The following is a 20,471-nucleotide window of genomic DNA, read 5'->3' as shown; positions in this document are numbered from 1 at the left end:
CCATAAATTTGGCAACGTTATGGATCAATGGCCTATTCTATTCATTATATTCTTTGGATATGAGATTTGGTGAAGTTTGGGACTCTAAGTTTAAGTCTAGATCTCATTTTTCCCAGTTTTGGTCTAATAAGAGTTTGAGTCATGCATTGGACATGCATGACTAAAAATCTTCAATTTTTATCATCTTTTGGGTAAAGGAAGACCCCCTTGACAGTCGCAAGTTATGGCTGAATAGATTGAGAGCTTAGTGTCTTAATTTGATTTGTTCAGATCTCACGACGTGGAGTTTAGGACCATCACGTCATGAGAAGGTTGGCCACCCCGACTGTTTTGTTCGGACTAGGCCACAACGTAACTCAAGGTTGTGTTACGAATCGAAGGAGTCTGGAATATTCTTGAGGGACTAAGTTGACTCGCTGAGTTGGGATTGGGTCGAGTTGGCCCACACGACGTGACCAGGGCCTAGCCACGACGTGAGAATCCTCTGTTTGAGTTCGGACCATAGATTTTGAATCATGTTTGGCCAAATTTGGGCTTGAGTAATTATTGGGGAATTTGGGCCTTCTAGTGTAGTTAGTTGGGCCTTGGTCTTGACCAAACTAGGTCAGGGGTAAAATGGTCCTTTTTACCCTAATTATGGACCTAAAGCTATGGATTTGGATTTCACTTATTGATTGAATGTTTTTTGGTATTGATAGCTCGGGGATTTTTCAGTTCGTAGCAGTAACAGTGAGTGTAGGATCTTTTATCTGTCGATTGAGGTGAGTCTCCTCACTGGGCTTAGAGGGTCGAAGGCACCAATATCGGCTCAAGTTTATGCTATGTTAGTGTGCTAGATGTCTACCTGACTCTTGCATGTGTTATGTGCTATATATTTACCGGGTATGGCCCGCTGCCGGGCGGGGCCTAATGACAATTTTATATGATATGTGTCTTTGTGATTATTGCATGTGTTTGAGTTTACCTGTAACATTCTAAAAATTTCAACCAATTTAAACTTTTCAAAAACAACCCAGTTTCATAAAGTTATTACACAAAGGTTTTCAATACAATTATTATCAGAGTCTTCCCAGAACCACGTCATAAGACATAATCATGAGGAGCGGTACGATCATGCCTTTCCCTTGCCACAGTCTCCTGAAGAACCTGAAAAACATTAAACCACAATTGTTAGCCCGAAAGCTTAGTGAGATACCCCCAAAATACCAACCACATATACCATACACGCACAACATGCCATATCATAACAGAACACATAACAGCCATGCACTTCGGGTCTACTGTGTAACTGGTCCGCCGTACCGGGCCTTCAGTCCACCCTCCAAGTCTAGCCATATACATCGAGCCTACAGTGTGATTGGTCCGCCCGCACAAGGCCTTCAATCCACCTGGTCCACTCTCTGAGTCTACAGTATGATTGGTCCGCCCACACTAGGCCTTCAGTCGGCCTGGTCCACTCTCCGAGCCTCGGCACGTCTGGTCCGCCCTCTTGGGGCCTACAGCCTATCCGGACCGCTCGCTAGGCCTTCGGGATAACCGGTCCGCCCTGGGTATGTTGGCCTACAGCACAAAGCAGGACCCGCCTCACCCCAACCCCAGTCCAACAACCATGTGCACATAAACATTCAATCATATAACAATTCACATCCAATCAAACCGATCTAGCAGATCACATAACATACCATCATCCTAACCAGGATACCGACCTAACCGCTCACTAGCATAGCATTATCCTATATACCAGGATACCGACCTTAACCAGGTCTCTAACATATACCATCCTAACTACCATGATGCAACATAGCAAAACAATAACATAACAACAATACGCGGATTACAATCCGATAAAGGGCCGGCCTTGGTGCCATAGACCCTGTCGATATAGTGAGGATAACTCACCTCACAACTGCAGACTAAAAAGATAAGACCAAGCTGCTCCGATCACTGACACGATCTCCACTACAAGTTAACACCAAAACACTGAACTCAAAACAAATGCCAACAATTACCAAAATGCCCCTGGAAGTCAACTGGTCAACCCTTGGTAAAGTCAAGTCAAGGTCAACCTCCTGACTGACTCTACTCGCCGAGTCAACCCGCTGACTCGTCGAGTCCCCATGCTTAGAACACCCAATCCGTGACTCAACTCGTCGAGTCGCCCCAAGACTCGCCAAATTCAACAAACTCTGAGTCCTTTCTCACTCAACTCACCGAGTCATCCCTTGACTCACCGATTCACAGCTTAACCAGAAAAAGGTTAGGACCTCACGACCAGACTCGCTGAGTCCAAGAACAGACTCGCCGAGTCCAAGGCTATCTTCAACCAACTCGCCAAGTTATTCTTCCAACTCGTCGAGTTCCTACCCATCTTCAATCAACTCGCCAAGTACACCCTTGTGACTCGCCGAGTACCCTTAGGTCTTAATCCATACAGAGGCTTTCCAGGCCATGCAGATGATCCAAACCATAGATCTACCCTTCTACAAACCATCCATCACGTAAAGTGGCAAACGTTACATGAATTCAAAGAGATCTAAGCATATAACACTCTAGGGTTAGGGTTTGGGACAAGATGGCTTCACCAATCACTCAAGAACAGGGACTTTAGGGCTCAACCCACGAAATTAGGGTTTTCTCCACACAGCACCAACTCGCCGAGTCCAGCCACCGACTCGCCGAGTTGGACACTTAACACGGGACCAGAATTGCGACCCTACTCGCCGAGTCCTCCCATGGACTCGCCGAGTTGCCCATTCACATTTTCACTTTGAACCCTGAACTTGCACTCCTGAACTCGAGATGTTACAATTCTCCCCCACTTAAATTAGGCTTCGTCCTTGAAGCCTGCGGCACACAACTCCAGAACTATTCTCACAATACACCATCTGGCATTAACCAACCCAGGTTCCTCAAAACACTACCATCGAAATCCAAAACCTAACTCTTCCCCTGCGGCGTCCTGACCACCGCTTCAAGCCAGCCACCAGCCTCATCCTCAAATAACCACACTTAACAACCAAGTACCACTCCATGATACTTCACTCGTTCCATATCACAACAATCACTTGACTCATATGAGTTGGAGATAACCCCGAACCACCAGGATCCCAACCCGGTACCACACTGCTATCATTCCTCCTTGACAGACATATCTTTCACTGAATTCACTGCTGAGGCTTAACCTGCTCCCTTCCTGAGTCCAACTCTACCCCTTCCATGCTGACAGGATGACACATCCTTCAGCTTCAGAGCAACTCCCATGAGTTCTCTTCCACAATTACATTCACATGTTGAACTAGTTCTAGCAACCTCGGGTTAGGAAAACCCGACACACTGATGACACCTCCAAACATCCCCCAGGATGAATTACCACTACATACATAATTCCTTGATCAAATCAAACTGGGAATCCAAGACTCCATTCCTGTATCCCTTCCGAGCCTCTTGGCTCTACACCCTCGGAATTCCTTCTGTGACCTCGGCAGACATCCAACCCGGATGTGATTCCATACCACTGCCGCAAACACACTGCTCAATGACCATAATTGGAATACCCCAATCATACCCCCGCACTACTGATTTCACTTCCGTGAACTTACACTCCCTCTCAAAGCTACATTCCTTTCCCTTATAGCATAACTGCTATCCCATGCACCACACATGCTCTGAATCTGCTCGCAAAGACTCTCGGGTCCATGCACTACCTTCCACTAATCATGATCAATACCCAGGGCTAGACCTTCTGATGCTATCACATCACAACATACTCCTTCTATCTCCTCACACAAATCTATCAACACATGCAGAGTCTTCAGCATGACTGGACCGCCTTACCAGGCCTTCAACCAATCTGGACCACTCTCAGAACCTTCAGCAGGTATGGACCGCCCTCCAGGGCCTTCAGCCTGTCTGGACCGTCCTCCGAGCCTTCGGCCTGACTGGTACGCCCACCGGCCTTCAGTCTATCTGGTCCGCTCAACTAGCATCCAACATCCCGAATTATCCCTCCAGGAAAAACTCTCCCATGCATACTGTTCTAGCCCTCTAGGGGGTCCGAACTCTGACTCCATCATACATACTCAAACCCGGCCTGATCCCAGGCCTTCCACAATCAATCACCCTTTCTCACAAAACCCTTGGTCTGTATCCCGCCCCGTCTGCCTGTCACTTGCTCATACCAGCCTACACTCTTGGCTGACCGAACCATTGCTGAATCCCCAAACAGCTAATGGGCTACTCATGCTTGTCGATCTTCCGGAGAATTTCCAATTCTCCCTACTTAGAGCACTGACTATCAACCACCGGTCGCCATCACCGACCTCCCTTAACAACCCTACACAACACAATCCCTTACACGATGTGACGTCCCCAATTTCACGGCCAGAAAAGACCGATTTGTTTATGCTTTGTTTTATAAATCAGAGTATTCGTTTAAAGAAAACGGTTGCGGAATTTGTTCCCAAAATATGATAAAGATTTATCAAAGCATTTCTTTAAAGAAATGTATTTTTATTATATAACATTATCTCGGGATGTCATGTTCCGATACAGACACATAAGCATAAACAGAACTTACATTATTTACACTAAAGATTTACATCTCCTTTAATCTCTCAGTGCAAAGCAGCTTCGTATCGATACCTGTGCTACAATTAAACTGAGTGGGTCAGGCTTGGGAGCCTGGTGAGCATATAGGGTTTTCGACCCACAATAATATAATTATTATATTCAACCATTAAACAATCAACCCAATTACCCATCACCATTATCTTCTTTATTTCTTAAGGTTTTACCCCATTAATCAACTATCCTTCCTTCATTCATTCCTAACGATTGACCTAAGGAATTAGCACAAACTTCCATTTCTACATAAGGCGCATCTGCCAATATTATCCTTTAAGCGCCTCTGCCAGGATTACGTCATACACTATGAGGCGCGACTGTCAGGTTTACGACATTCTCTTTTAGGCGCATCTGCCGACATTATCTTATAAGCGCATCTGCCAAGATTATCCTATAAGCGTATCTGCCAAGATTACCCTATAAGCGCATCTACTATTGTTACGACAATCTCTATTCGGCGCGTCTGCCAAGATCACGATATTTACTACTTGGTGCATCTACTGATATTATTCTCAAGCGCATCTGCTAGTTTTATGACATTCCTTAATTGGTGCATCTACCAATATCATTGTTAATCATCTTTCATACCTCATCATTTTATCACATACCAACTATCTCATCTACCCATGTTCTACCCAACATATTTGTAGATATAAAATACATATACAGATTAACTCATTTAAAAACTATATAAAACATTCATTCCATACTCATCTCAAATAAACAACAATATATAAACACATAACACGTATTTTATAACAAATACTTCATATTTATGTGTTAGAAGAAAGTAACCACACACTCTCCCAAACATATACTTAATACATTCAAACAATACTTGTATTATACCTGTGTTTATGAAAGGGACTATACACCCACACGTATAAACAACTTTATATTATACACATAGCACGTATTTTATAGAAAATACTTAATATTTATGTGTTAGAAGAAAGTAACTACACACTCACACATATAAACAACTATATATATATACACATAGCACGTATTTTATAAAATACTTCATATCTATGTGTAAGACGAAAGTGACTATACACTCACTTGATCAGAAGATGATCGGACAACACTACGGCTTGTAGAAGTAGTATCTCTCCGCAGATCTGTAAGATCTTCACAAAAATCGAACTTCTCGCGGGCAGAGCTTTGGCTCGGGAATCACGCTCTTCAGGATTCTCGGGGCTTCGGATCTTGCTTCGGGACTCGGGAATGATACCGGGGCTTCGGGGTACTTCTGGCACGCAAATCGAGGTAAAACGGGAGAGAGAAGAGAGAAAATAGCAACCCTAAACGTCTGGCTCTTCAAATCTATTTATAGTGCAAATTTGGCCCTTGCCACGTCGTGGCAACCTTTTTCCACGTCGTGGGCTTGGTCGTCACTGCATGCGTCATCCCAAGTTGCATCTGGGGGCCTCCCGGAGGTGTCAGGAGACTTGCCACGTCGTGGCACTGCTTGTCACGTCGTGGTCTCTGACAGTTTTGGGGTTTCGCGCCCCGAACTTCAGAAAATTCATAACTTTCGCATACGAACTCCGTTTTCGACGTTCTTTATATCGACGCGAAGGTGAGATTATGCTCTACAACTCTCGTTTAGACCCCATTGGCTAATTTTGAATTTATTTTTAATATATTATAAGTATTTTACTTATATATTATCTTTAGTAGGCCGGGATAGGAAAACTCCGTTATAAACTCATAACTCCTTCATCTGAACACCGTTTTCGTCTGTCTTTTTATCATTGGACTACTATCGAAGAAATCTTAGACTCTCGTTTATATCACTAAGGATAGATATCTATCTACCTTAAATTCACTATTTACGTCGCGCTGGGTCGCGCTAGGTCGTGCCGGTTCTGTCGCGAAACTTCGACAGGTCATAACTTCTTCATTATAACTCGGATTTCGGCGTTCTTTATATGCACGGAAACCTTGTGACATATACTAAAACTTGGTTAAGATTAATCCTTCTAAATAATCTTCCATTAAAAAGTCATTTTTGATGCTTATCCTCTCTAAATGGACTAGCCCTAATCTACGAGCGTTACACACGCGAACTGATTCTCATTAGAACTACATATAAGCACTAATCATCTCGGGCTCGAAAGAGACCCGTCCTTCAGCTAACCACTCCTCAGACTATAGATGCTCCCCGACATTCAGACCAATAGACGGATTTGCCACTAATAATCCTCATGAATGATAATCAACGAAATTCCCATCACCAAACCCTTAACCATACCATAACCCTCAAGGAACAACGAATACAATACTAGAGATCACACAACGAGACTAGAAGAAATACAATACTCCATAATAATCACAAGATAACAAGACATCAAGAAAGAAACATACCCGCAGCTGCATCCGGCACTGCCCTGACCTCCTCTACTGTAAGCTGAAAAGCACGACCCTGAGCCCTTGGGGGCTCCGATCCACCTTGACATCCACCCGTAATCCACAAAGTGGCCGATGATGGAGCTTGCACCGGTCCTGCAGCAAGCTGTGGACAGTTGACCCTCAAGTGTCCAACCTAATGGCAGTGATAACAAATCCTCAAATCCTGAACCGGGGCTATCTGCCAACAATACCTCGCATAATGCCCCTCCTTTCAGCACTTGTGGCAGGCACCACCGGACCTACAAACTCAGGTGTGACCCTTCCCACACTTCCCACAAGCGCGGCTGCTCTAATTTCCCAATCTAGAATCAACGGTCTTCGAACATTTCGGTGCCGGCTGCGACTGTGCCAGGGCCTGCCTCTGCTCTCTCAATTGCAACTCAATCTCCAACTCATGCCGCCTGGCGGCCTCCTGAAACTCTAACAAGGTCTCGCACCTCTGCGTAGACACAAACTGCCTGATATCCCTCTTGAGCATACTCAGATATCGGGACATCTGAGCCTGCTCCGAAACAAACTCAGGGCAAAACATCGCCCTCTCAGTGAACATCCCGGTGATCTCCGTCACCGACTTCGAATCCTACTTCAGCTCCAGGAACTCCTGAGCTAACCTCTCTCTCTCAACCCACGGAACATAACGAGTGCTAAACACCTCCCAGAACTGATCCCAAGAAACCGCAGCCCTCTGCGCATCCGAATATGACCCCGTGGTCAATCTCCACCAATCCTTCGCCCCGAGCCTCAACAGGTTCAGAGCACACCTCACCCTTTGATCAGCAGGGCATGAACACGTGAAGAAACACCCCTCCACGTCCAACAACCATCTCATAGCAACAATCGGGTCCTGAACCCCATCGAAGGTAGGGGATTCGTATTATCGAATTCCCAATACTGAAAACCTCTACCAGCTCCTCCCCCTGCCACTGCTACAGCCGCTGTAGCCTCCGCAGCAGCCGTCTCCATAAGAGCTGCATAACGCTCATCAAAATACTCAACCATAGCGGTCTTGATCGACCCAAACAGTTCCGGTAACTCGGCCCGGAACAACGCAGCAACCTCATCATGTAGGATCTTACGAATCCTAGCATCCAACTCGTCCGTGCTCATCTGACCAATAACCTCGGGCAGTACTGACCCACCCTGACCGCCCTCTCCTGCTCCCGATCCTGACCCGGATCAGCATGCCTCGTAACCACCATACTGAAAAACGCCGCAAGATCTCAGATACTTCCCACTAACCCGGGAACCAACCCCCAACCCAACCCTAGAGGTTGTGGTTTCTTTGATACGTGTATGGGTCCTGTGCTTTCAGTAGTACGGGCCTATACTACCTTCCACACCTAACCATATTTGTATCAAGTATCACCACAACACACTAGTGAAGAACATATATAACAAGCACTCAGCCCTCACTCCTAGAGGAACATTGGAAATCTCCCACGGAAGAAACCCTAGGCTAGCAGGCATCATAAATCAGGCAACATTATCATGAAATCCTGAAGATCCCTAGCCTAGTACTAGCATGTTGTTCTATCATAACTCAAAAACAAATATCATGTATGGTATTTTGGGGTTACTTACTGGCTCCGGCTGTTCGTACCTCCGCGTCCTCTTTTACTCATTTTGAAAACCATTTTAAATTCTCTTTTGAAAACTCTCCTTGATTTGAGACTAGATTCACACGAATGTTCCTCCAATTCACTCAAACCAAGGCTCTGATACCAACTTGTAACACTCTAAAAATTTCAACCAATTTAAACTTTTCAAAAACAACCCAGTTTCATAAAGTTATTACAAAAAGGTTTTCAATACAATTATTATAAGAGTCTTCCCAGAACCACATCGTAAGACATAATCATGAGGAGCGGTACGATCACGCCTTTTCCTTGCCACGGTCTCCTGAAGAACCTAAAAACATTAAACCACAACTGTAAGCCCGAAAGCTTAGTGAGATACCCTCAAAATACCAACCACATATACCATACACGCACAACATGCCATATCATAATAGAACACAGAACAGCCATGCACTTCGGGTCTACTGTGTGACTGGTCCGTCGTACCGGGCGTTCAGTCCAACTGGTCCACCCTCCGATTCTAGCCATATACATCGAGTCTACAGTGTGATTGGTACGCCCGCACCAGACCTTCAATCCACCTGGTCCACTCTCTGAGTCTACAGTATGACTGGTCCGCCCGCACTGGGCCTTCAGTCGGCCTGGTCCACTTTCCGAGCCTCGGCACGTCTGGTCCGCCCTCTTAGGGCCTACAGCCTATCCGGACCGCTCGTTGGGCCTTCGGGATAACCAGTCCGCCCTGGGTATGTTGGCCTACAGCACAAAGCAAGACCCGCCTCGACCTAACCCCAGTCCAACAACTATGTGCACATAAACATTCAATCATATAACAATTCACATCCAATCAAACCGATCTAGCAGATCACATAACATATCATCATCCTAACCAGGATACTGACCTAACCGGTCACTAGCATAGCATTATCCTATATACCAGGATACCGACCTTAACCAAGTCTCTAACATATACCATCCTAACTACCAGGATGCAACATAGCAAAGCAATAACATAACAGCGATACCCGGATTACAATCCGATAAAGGGCCGGCCTTGGTGCCGTAGACCTTATCGATATAGTGAGGATAACTCACGTCGCAACTGCCGATTGAAAAGATAAGACCAAGCTGCTCCGACCACTGACACGATCTCCACTACTAGCCAACACCAAAACACTGAACTCAAAACAAATGCCAACAATTACGAAAATGCCCCTGGAAGTCAACTGGTCAACCCTTGGTCAAAGTCAAGTCAAGGTCAACCTCTTGACTGACTCTACTCGCCGAGTCAACCCGCTGACTCGTCGAGTCCCCATGCTCAGAACACCCAATCCGCGACTCAACTCGCCGAGTTCAACAAACTCTGAGTCCTTTCTCACTCAAATCACCGAGTCATCCCTTGACTCATCGATTCACAGCTTAACCAGAAAAAGGTTAGGACCCCACGACCAGACTCGCCGAGTCCAAGAACAGACTCGCCGAGTCTAAGACTATCTTCAACCAACTCGTCGTGTTGTTCTTCCAACTCGTCGAGTTCCTGCCCATCTTCAAGCAAATCGCCGGGTACACCCTTGTGACTCGCCGAGTACCCTTAGGTCTTAATCCATACAGAGGCTTTCCAGGCCATGCAGATGATCCAAACCATAGATCTACCCTTCTACAAACCATCCATCATGTAAAGTGGCAAACTTTATGTGAATCCAAAGAGATCTAAGCATATAACACTCTAGGGTTAGGGTTTGGGACAAGACGGCTTCACCAATCACTCAAGAACAGGGAATTTAATGCACTCTAGACCTTCTCCATTCCAAATTTGAGGTAGTAACCGCAGATCTAACCTTCAAACTCAAAATATCACAAGCTATACTTTCCAAAAACTCCAAAATGATGAATCTAGATGAATATTAGCCCAAGCAATGAAATAATACCTCAAAAGAAAGCTCCAACAGAAGAGAAATCCAAATCCTTGCAAAGACCCTTGCTCCAAGCCTCTTAACTCTCCAAGATCTCTTCCAAAAACACTTCTCCAAGGTTTAAATGCTCTCAAAATCACTCACAAACGTGCATTAGGGTTTTCTGGACTTCACGGGAGAGTAAGGAGGCTGGGGAGAGTTTATAATGTCCTTTATATAGGGCTCAACCCGCGAAATTAGGGTTTTCTCCACACAACACCAACTCGCCGAGTCCAGCCGCCGACTCGCCGAGTTGGCCACTTAACACGCGACCAGAATCGCGACCCTACTCCCTGAGTCCACCCATGGACTCGCCGAGTTGCCCATTCACATTTTCACTTTGAACCCAGAACTTGCACTCCTGAACTCGAGATGTTACATTACCTCATATATGTTATATGTATGCTGCACCGAGCCCGATCTGTTTACCGAGTGGGGCTCGATGTCGGACGGGGCTCGATGACAGGGCGAGGCCTATTGTGTGTTTACTTGTTTATGAACGGTATGTGGTATTTTGGGGATGTCACTAAGCTTTGTGTTTATAGTTTTTAGTTATGTTTCATGTACTTCTGGTTCCAAAGAGAAGAGCTCGGGTTGACTGCATCCTCCCTTCTGGGATTTTGGGACTTTTCATAGATTTTACATCCTCCCTTCAAGTTAAACCTCCTTGATGAATACCTTACTGGTGTATCTTGGGCATGGATATTTAAAATTGTGGTCCATATAATCCGTTTGTAAACATGTCTGTAATGTGCTGCTTAGTAGGAATGTATTTAGGAATAAAAAAAATCATGTCTTGTATTGATCTCTTATCAAGTGACACTCAATATCCAGATGCTTAGTCCTTTCATGGAAACTGGGATTTTATGTGATATGGATAGCAGCCTTGTTGTCACACCATAATGATACAAGAATTTGGACTATAATTTTTAAGTCTCTAATGATGTAACTTATCCATAGAAGTTCACACACAGTTGCAGCCAGACTTCTATACTATACTTTCCTCAGTGATCTTGATACTGTATTTTGTTTCTTTGTTTTCCACGACATCAAAGATGATCTAATAAATATGCAATACCCTATTAAGGATCTTCTCGTGGCCTTACAAATTGCCCAGTTAGAATCACTATATGTAGTGATTTCAAGAGTTGAAGAGTTTTTATCAAAAAAACACAAGCCCTTTAATGAAGATCCTTTTAAGTACTTTAAGACTTTTATAGCATCATTCCAATTTATTTTAGTTGGTTTATGAAAATATTGACTTAATTGTTGCATTGCATAACTAATATTCGGTCTTGTGAAATTGAGTTAGAGTAATTTTCCAACCAATTTCACATATCTTTCTAGATTTGCCAATAATTGGCCCAAATCCATGTACAATTGCATATGTTTGATGAATGGATTGGATGTTGGCTTCACCCCTATTAACCCCACTTCTGAAAGTATATCAATAACATATTTTCTTTGATTTACATAGAGACCCTTCTATGTCTTCAATAAGTCAATTCCTAGAAAAAAGATTGCATCACCAAGATCTTAAATTATGAATATATCATGCAGTTAAGATTTTACTTATTTACTAAGATCCTTATCTAGTCCTATGATTAAAATATCATCGATATAAACAAGTAAGGCTAAAAACTTCTTTCCTTCTCCTTTTGTGAATAAGAAATGATCATGATGAATTTTTGAAGCCAAAATTCAAAAATTTATTACAAAACTCTAAATGCCACTGCCTACTGGCCTGCTTTAAACCATATAAAGATTTATTCAACCTACATACTTCACCCTCTTTTTGGCTTTTTCAAAACCTTATGGTGGAAGTAAGTACACTTATTTTTCAAGAGAGCCATGAAAAATGCATTATTTATGTCTAATTGATGTAAAAAACCAATTATTGAAGTAGATAAAGCATGAACCTAAGTATCCTTAGTGTAACTACTTTTTCAACCGAAGAGAAGTTAACAACATAATCAATTCCACAAACTTGATTGTACCCCTTTGCTATATGTCTGGCCGTATATCTCTCTATTGTGCCATCTAGATGCAAATTAATTTTGTATACCCATTTACACCTAATAGTTTTCTTATTTGTTAGTAGGGGCATAATTTTCTAGGTATCATTCTTCTCTAAAGCTTTAAGCTGCTTATTCATAGCTTTACCGATTCAGTGTCATTACTATCTTGATCATAAATAGTTGGTTTAGATATTTGCAAAACTGAAGTTAAAATGCTTTTATTTTTTGAGTTAGAAAGGCTGAATGAATATATGAAAATGTAGGAGGGTAGTGAGGAGAAGTGAATTTCTTTTTAGTTGAATCACTATAGTGCATAACATAATCCATATGCCAAGATGAATTCTTGCTTGCTCTTGTATTAGCTCTAACTTCTTGTGCCTGATAAATATCTTCTTTATTTTGATCATCTTGATTTGGGTTATAAAATTCTTCATTTTCATTTAAGAGATCAACATCATCATAGATTTAATCTTATGAAGGCAAGAATTCTTCATCATTAACTTCGAACAAGTCTTCTTCAAGTATAATTCTCGGAAGAACAATATTATCATTAACATTTCCATCAACATTCCCTTTGTATGGAAAAATTGATTCATAAAAGATATCGTCTCTGGACAAGAATGCTTTTCTTTCTTTAAGATCATGCCGCTTGTTTGCTTTTTGTCCCACATTATATCCTAGAAAGCAACACATTATTGCTCTAGATTCGAACTTTGTCTTAAGTGGTATAGTATTTGTGGCAAAGCATAAGCAACCAAACACTTTTAGATTTTAATATGAAGGAGACTTTTTGTAAAGTTTTGAGTAAGGTGTTTCCTAGTTAAGAACAAGCGTAGGAAGAATATTGATGATGTGTGTAGCCATTAAAATGACAAATCCCTATAATGAAATTTGTAAGTTTGACTGACTTATAAGAGCACGAGCAACTTGTAGAAGGTGTTGATGTTTTCTCTCAACCTTTCCATTTTGTTGGGGTGAATAAGGAACAGTTTTTCTGGTGAATAATACCAAAGAAGAAAACAAAATTTGGCAATTAAGGTTGACAAATTCAGTTCCATTGTCAGTGTTGGTCGCTTTAACAGATGTTTGGAACTGAGTAGAAACGTATGTCATAAAATTTAACAAAGTTGAATAGACTTGTGTTTTATCTCTTAAGAGAAAAGTCCATGTTGATCTTAAAAAATCTTAAAGAATTGTCAAGAAATAAGATGATCCTATAATAGTATTTGATCTATATAGGCCCCACATATACATAAATAAGATCAAAGATATTTTAAGTAGAAGAATAACTATTAGGGAATGATAACATTTTTTGTTTAACTTCATGACATGGAATACATGGCAAATTGTCAACTTTGTGAGGAAAAATTTTTAGATGAAGTAATGTAGACTCACAACAGTGACCTGGTCTATTACGCAATATAAAGAAAGAATATTTATTACATGTCTAAACAACATTACACCAATGTGTGGATTTACTAGGATTACAAGGATAACATTGTGAAATAGGTGAAACAGAAAAAAGACCCTGATTATCAAGAACATGGAGATTTCCAATGATCCTTCCATAAACAAGAAGTTTCTTAGTCTTAAGGTCTTGTAAATACAATGTGTTGAGTAGAATTAGAAAGAAATATTTGAAGACTTAGCAAGACACTTGACAGAAAGAAGATTACATGTGAATTTAGGAACATGTAACACATTCTTAAGAATTAGCCTTTGATTTAGAACAATAGAACTAGTATGAGTTACAGCTTTGATTGAATTGTCAGGTAAAATGATAGGGGTATACTTGGAAACGAGACAAAGATTGTTTATGGAAGTAATATTTAAACACATGTGAGCAGTAGCTCTAGTGTCAAGGCAGGTACTTTTTTTTTAAATTATCACTTCTCATGGAATTTGGAAGTGAAATGTTCATACCTGCAAAGTCACAAAAGTGTGTCATGTTTACAAAATAACCATCAACCTTCTAATTTGATTTCATGAACCGAGTAAACTGTTGGAGTAAATCTTCTATCGATTGTTCATTTGTGTTCCTTCATTATGAATTCTCATGAATGGGGCTTTCACTTTAATGTGCACATGATTTGTTAGCCATGTGTGCATAATTCATATTTGACTTTCTCTTTTCTTTTTGTTCCTTGTACCAATCTGGATAGCCATAGATCTTGAAGCAAGCATCCTTTGAATGATCATTAACTTTGCAATGATCATAGTAATGATCATTATTATTTTTCCCTTTTGAATCATTTCTTGATTTGAACCGGAAGGATTTCATAGTATTATTATTGTAACTTGTTGATCTTACCAACATAACTGATACATCAGTTGAATTGGTAAAATTCATTTGAATCTCTCTCTGTTTTTCAACACCTAATGCCATAGAATAGGCCTTGTAAACAATAAGTAAAGGATCTAAAACAAGGATTTGATTACATAATGCATCATAAGAATCATTCAAACCCATGAGAAATTGCATTAATCTTGTAGAAGAGTTAAAATCTAAAATCGCCTTAGCTGATCCAAAGGTACATGAAGATAATTGAATTGTAGAGTTTAATTGATCCCAGAGTTGTTTCAATTTTGTGTAATACTTGGAAAGAGACGAATCACCTTGACTAATCTAAGCAATTTTTCTTTGGAGTCGATATATGAGAGGTTCGTTGCTTTCACCAAAGTGTTCTTCAAGCTCCAATCATAATTATCTTGTAATTGATGCAAATATGAAAGCTCTAACGATTTCTTTTGAAATTGTGCTAAGAACCCATGATCGAACCATACATTCATTACTTATCCATTCATCAAATCCTTCTGATTCAGGTTTCTTCAATGTGCCGTCGATGAATATTTTCTTCTTCTTCGCCCCATGCGCCAATTGAATTGAAAATTTCCATTGCGTGTAACTCTCATTGCCATTAAGCAAATTTGATACCAAAAACATGTGATGATCATTTCCTTTCACAATAGAAGAGGAATTAATTGTTGGCTTAGATGATGAACTATTATTTTGATCAATGATTGGAATCGTTTTAATAATTATGATTCAAGAAAGAATTAGGATCGAACAACCAGCCATGTTGCTTTGATACCATTTTAAGATAGTTAGAGAGAGAAAGTAAAGGGAAGAACATATGTTTGTTATCACTTTTGTTACAAACTTACAACATACAAAGGAATCTATATATAGTTTAAGTACATTGCTATTTTCAACTAACTATTTATAATATGTACACATATTATAGAAAAAATGTTTGTTATTTGTTATCATTTATGTTACAAACTTACAATATACTAAGGAATTCCTGACAAATATTAACTTACTGTTGAAAAAAAAAAGATAAATAATGATTTAAATAAGAAATTCAGATTATCAGTAGCTAAAGCTCAATATTTTTAAAATTCATTAGACTGATTTGGATGATCAATAATATCCATATAAAAAGCTTTAAGATATAAGGTTTTTTTTTTTTTTTTTTTTTTTTTGATTCAAGGGTTCACTAACTTAGTCATATAACATATTTTCATATTGGATATTTTGATTTATTTGCATCGTCATATAAAAAACAAAGGTCTACATAAACAAAACATTTGATTTATAGAAATTTTCATATTTTTACAAAGGTAAAATAAACCTACATAACAAAACATATTTTGATTTTGTTAGGGAGATTCGAACCCATGAACCCCTCATCCTTTTCTTCTATACCAACCCCACCCCCTTCTTTTTCATCTATCACCAAAGAAACCCTTAAACTTTTTACTCCTTTCCCCCCTTTTTTAACCATATCCAAGCTCGTTTGAAAAACTTCTTTAAGCCATTTCTCAAACAAGCCATTCAAGTATAACCCACACCCAAACAAAATCTCATCTAACACCATGTCTTCCACTTTCAACTCAAATTCTATGCTCCCAAACACTATCGCTAATACGGCTCTCAACTTAAACAAGAAGCTCTCTCTCATTAAGCTGTCTCGAGCCAAAGATCGGTCAAATACAAAGCGGGTTTTAACCGTTTCAAGAAACCCGAGTGGGTTCCTTGGACTACCATCCATTTCGCGGGTCAAATCACTCGAATTAGGGCTGAAATCTAATGTGTTTTCATTGTCATCATCTTGTGCCTCAGCCTTAATATTGAGATCAAGAGTATTTGAGCTTGATTGCCTAGACAAGTCTTTCTTGACTTCTTCCTCTTCAATTCTTGGAACTTTTCTCTTGCTAAATTCATCCGAATCCCATTTGGGTTTTCGTTTTTGATCAATTTCGGAAGTTGAATTCATCTCGTTCACAACCAATTTAATTCGGGCTAATGAAGATCGGCTTCTTTTATCATCACCAAGATGATCACCCTTACTTAAAATGAAGATAACTTGACCATTTTCGCCAAATTTCCCCTTCTCAAATCCATCACTTAAAGATTTTAAAAACTTCCCATCTCCAAAATCAGCATCTTCCACCAAAACAACAGCATTTTCTTGACCTTTCAATGCCCTTTCAAGATTTTCACATTTGTTAACCGAATCCCTCATGTTAAAGCACAAAAGCAAATCACTAGAGCCAAACATGGCCTCCGTAATCGCCATTGCCAATCTTCTTTTCCCTATAGAGTCATTACCCTCCATCAAGAACCAAGAATCCTTTTTTACAGCTTTAGACGATGAAGTACTCATCAAAAACTCAACAATCGAGTGCATTTTCTCCGAATGCCAAGGCACATTCTCTTGTAAACACTTGTAAACATCTTGTCTTTTGGACAAATCTGAAGCCGAATTTCCAAGACCAAGTGTGATTTTGACTTCTTTATCGTCTTCTCTACTCTTAAGACAATCCAAGTTTGGTTCTTGATCGACATTGGAATGATTCCGGCTGCTGAAACTGAGATCAATGTGACAAGATTGCTGTCTTCTGAATCGAGGATAAGAACGCTCTCCACCACCATTTTGAGACTTCAAAGTGTCACCAAAGGAGATCGATGAGATGTTTTTGACATGATTATTGTTGTTAGACCAAAATGGATAGCGTGAGGAGTTGCAGGAGTAGCTTTTTCCAATCAATCCTTGATTATCGTTGCTGATTAACGATGATGAATTCATGCAATTGTTATTCAGATTTTGCTTTCCTTGATGTAGACTTTGGCATAGTCTGTTCCACTTCCTCCTAAGCTCAATTATGTTTTCCTGAAAATCCGACACAAAAAATCTTGTGAGCTACTAATTAACAACGAGTTATTAATCTTTGTCAAGGGTATTATAGTATTTTCATATTATTATGGGAGCAATGACCATACCTTGTGAAGGCTTGATGGAGATGTTGAAGGGTGAAGCCAAAATGGTAAGACGGTGGAGGGCTTATTTCCGGCAGCTGTGGTGGCAGCGGCGGCAGCTTCCTTTTCATAATTGGAATTGCATTCTCCACAACAACTCATCACCACCATATCATCGTCTCCCTCCTCTTTGTTGTGTTTCAATGGCTTCATATCCACCATTTCATCACTTGTGTTATTTGACATGTTTACCCTTGAGTCATGCCCACTACAAAACCATCAATAACCATATTAATATATAAATAAATAATTTTCTAGAAACCCCATTATAATTAATACTCACTATACTACTAATGCAAAAATATGGGTATTAGCTTTTTTATACATAGAAAGAATATGATATAAATAAAATCCTTTCTTAATTATTGATTACTAAAAATGTATTTTTTTCTCTCAAAATTAAATAGAAACTAAGATAATGGAAATAAATTTCATTTTTGTTTTTTAAAATGAGAAAATTGGTCATTGTCTTTCTTTTTGTTCAATCAGAAAATATGTCCCAATTTTGAGCATAAGGACAAAACTAAAAGGCAACGAATAAAAAGAAAAAGAAAAATGAAAATCAACAACACTGTCTCCTCTTCCAACGTTACTTTTTCCAGGGTCAGCATGCTCTCATGCCTTTGTGTTCAGACACAAGAATGTTTTTATCTACAAACTCAAAAAAGCCAATTTTATTTCTAAAACTTCACTTAAATACATAACCAAATTTGTTGCTTTCATATGATAACCGATTAAGTAAACGAAAGTATAGTACTTTATGCAATAGAAGTTGTACAATAACCTAAATTACCTTGTCGTCGTAGTAGCATTGAGACTCAATCCAAGTCCACCAGAAGGAACAGAAACAGCTTGAAGACTCCATTGAAGCTCAAGCGAAGGTTGTTTCTTCTTGCACTTCATGAATGTCTGATAATTTGCAGTTCCAATTAACCAAACTTTGTTTGTGACATTATATTGTGAAACCAATCTCCCAATTTCAACAACAAGATGATCCACCGGACTATAACCAGTTACTCCGACCTCTCTCTCATCCACTGTCCATTTCAAGTCACCTGCGTATATGATCACTCCTCCTCCTGATGACGACAATGATTCAACTTTTCTTCTTAAATCTGATAAATTCATCTCCACTTCCTCCCTTTTCATGAACCTCAATGGCACTGATGAGAACTGAAACTTTATGAAATGAGCACATCTTAATTCATCAGGGACATCGCCTTTATCTACTTTTCCCATTAGCTCGATGACTACGCCTTCAGTTATCGACAAAGAATCTCCGACAATAACTGTGTTTTTTCTTTGCTTCTTCCCTAGCAAAACCTCCATAACCAAGCTTACATCTTTCTTCAAAGAATGATCGGATTCTGGAGATGGGGTGTTCTTCGAAGGTGAAATGAAAAGTGGGTTTTGGTCAGGAGTGTGATTCAAGAAATGGGTTTGCCAAAAGTTAGGGTTTTGATGATGAGGGTGGTACTGGTGATCAGAGTTTGGTGATGAAGGAGATGAGTAAACGCCACCACCGGAGCTGCTAAAGAACACTCGTGGTGCAGAAGTTAAAGAGTTTGAAGAAAAATCTTCCAAATTGCTTTTCACAGCAGTACTTGAGAAACCCGCTTCCCTCATAACCCTACTAACACTCGGGTCATCAAGAATCGACAGAATGAGCTGCTCAAGCTCCACTTTAATGGCTAACAATGGCGGCTGTTGTTGTTGCTGACACTGTTGCTGTGTTTGAGTCTGTTGATTCTCAATACAACCCCTTCTCTGATGAGCTTGAGCTCTCTTGAGTGCAGCAATGAGAGCATTAGAGAGTGAAGGTTGGCCATGGAGGAGTGGCCCAGGAGTCGTCGGCAGCCTGTTGAGAGCCACATTGAAGCAAAGCTCAAGCGCCCTACAATGGAGGGGTGGTGTAGTAGGGGTAATATGGGGATTGTGGAGAATAGTAGGGGTATTATGGGAAGTGGAAGAAGTGTTTTGTGATTTGAGGCAAGCTCTTCTTAGAATACTGGCTCTTGAGCTCATAAGAAGAGTCGCAGCGACATGAAGGGGAGTGACCTGAGCATGGCCTCTCCTCCTTGCAAGGCTGAGAGAGTGCTTCAACACAGAAGCAGCCTCTGTTGTTAGTGTCTGTTGTACAGTACAACCTCCTGAGCGCATCACTTGGCTCCAACACCCACCCCCCACACCCCTCTAAAGATGAAACCCTAGCTATGGTGTTATCTTTCTTCAACAAACAAAACCCTAGTTACTCTATCTCTTGTAAACCCCACCCACTTGTTGATCTTAAAGAAACACAAATGGTAGAATTAGGGTTCTCTAAACGATGAAGGAAACCCTAGTTTTCTAATCCACAACCTGTTGTTCTTCAAGAAACACAGTTTGAATTAGGGTTTGTTATTGAGCTAGGGAAGAAGAAGAAGAAGAAGAAGAATAGGCTATAGTAGTAGCATGTATGATACACCACCTTTATATATACATGTAGTTAATATGATCAGTTTCTTTACCTTTTAATATTTATTTTCTTGGTTAGATAACTTTTGTAGAGTCGAGATATTGGAAAAAT

General features: G+C 40.5%; 1 protein-coding gene across 1 annotated transcript; it reads right to left on the bottom strand.

Annotated features, from left to right (window-relative positions):
• Nucleotides 1-16,157: 16,157 nt before the first annotated feature.
• LOC145053490 (protein SMAX1-LIKE 4-like) lies at nt 16,158-20,176 on the bottom strand. The gene is made up of 3 exons (XM_079001545.1): nt 18,699-20,176; nt 17,870-18,113; nt 16,158-17,759 (listed from the first exon to the last, which is right to left on the bottom strand). The coding sequence occupies exons 1-3, from the start codon at nt 20,063-20,065 to the stop codon at nt 16,218-16,220; spliced, it is 3,153 nt and encodes a 1,050-aa protein (XP_078857671.1). The 5' UTR covers nt 20,066-20,176; the 3' UTR covers nt 16,158-16,217.
• Nucleotides 20,177-20,471: the final 295 nt, after the last annotated feature.

Source organism: Lactuca serriola, chromosome 5 (assembly GCF_051521515.1).
Source record: "Lactuca serriola cultivar US96UC23 chromosome 5, Lser_US96UC23_V15, whole genome shotgun sequence".
In the NCBI taxonomy this organism is placed as follows: Eukaryota; Viridiplantae; Streptophyta; class Magnoliopsida; order Asterales; family Asteraceae; genus Lactuca; species Lactuca serriola.
This window is presented reverse-complemented; position numbering and strand designations above follow the sequence as displayed.

Excerpts from the sequence above, each read along its gene's own strand:
- LOC145053490 (XM_079001545.1), bottom strand. The coding sequence starts at position 20,065 with ATGCGCTCAGGAGGTTGTACTGTACAACAGACACTAACAACAGAGGCT. Across the intron at positions 18,114-18,698 it reads AATGCTACTACGACGACAAG|TGGGCATGACTCAAGGGTAA; the intron begins GTAATTTAGGTT and ends ATGGTTTTGTAG. Across the intron at positions 17,760-17,869 it reads CTCCATCAAGCCTTCACAAG|GAAAACATAATTGAGCTTAG; the intron begins GTATGGTCATTG and ends TCGGATTTTCAG.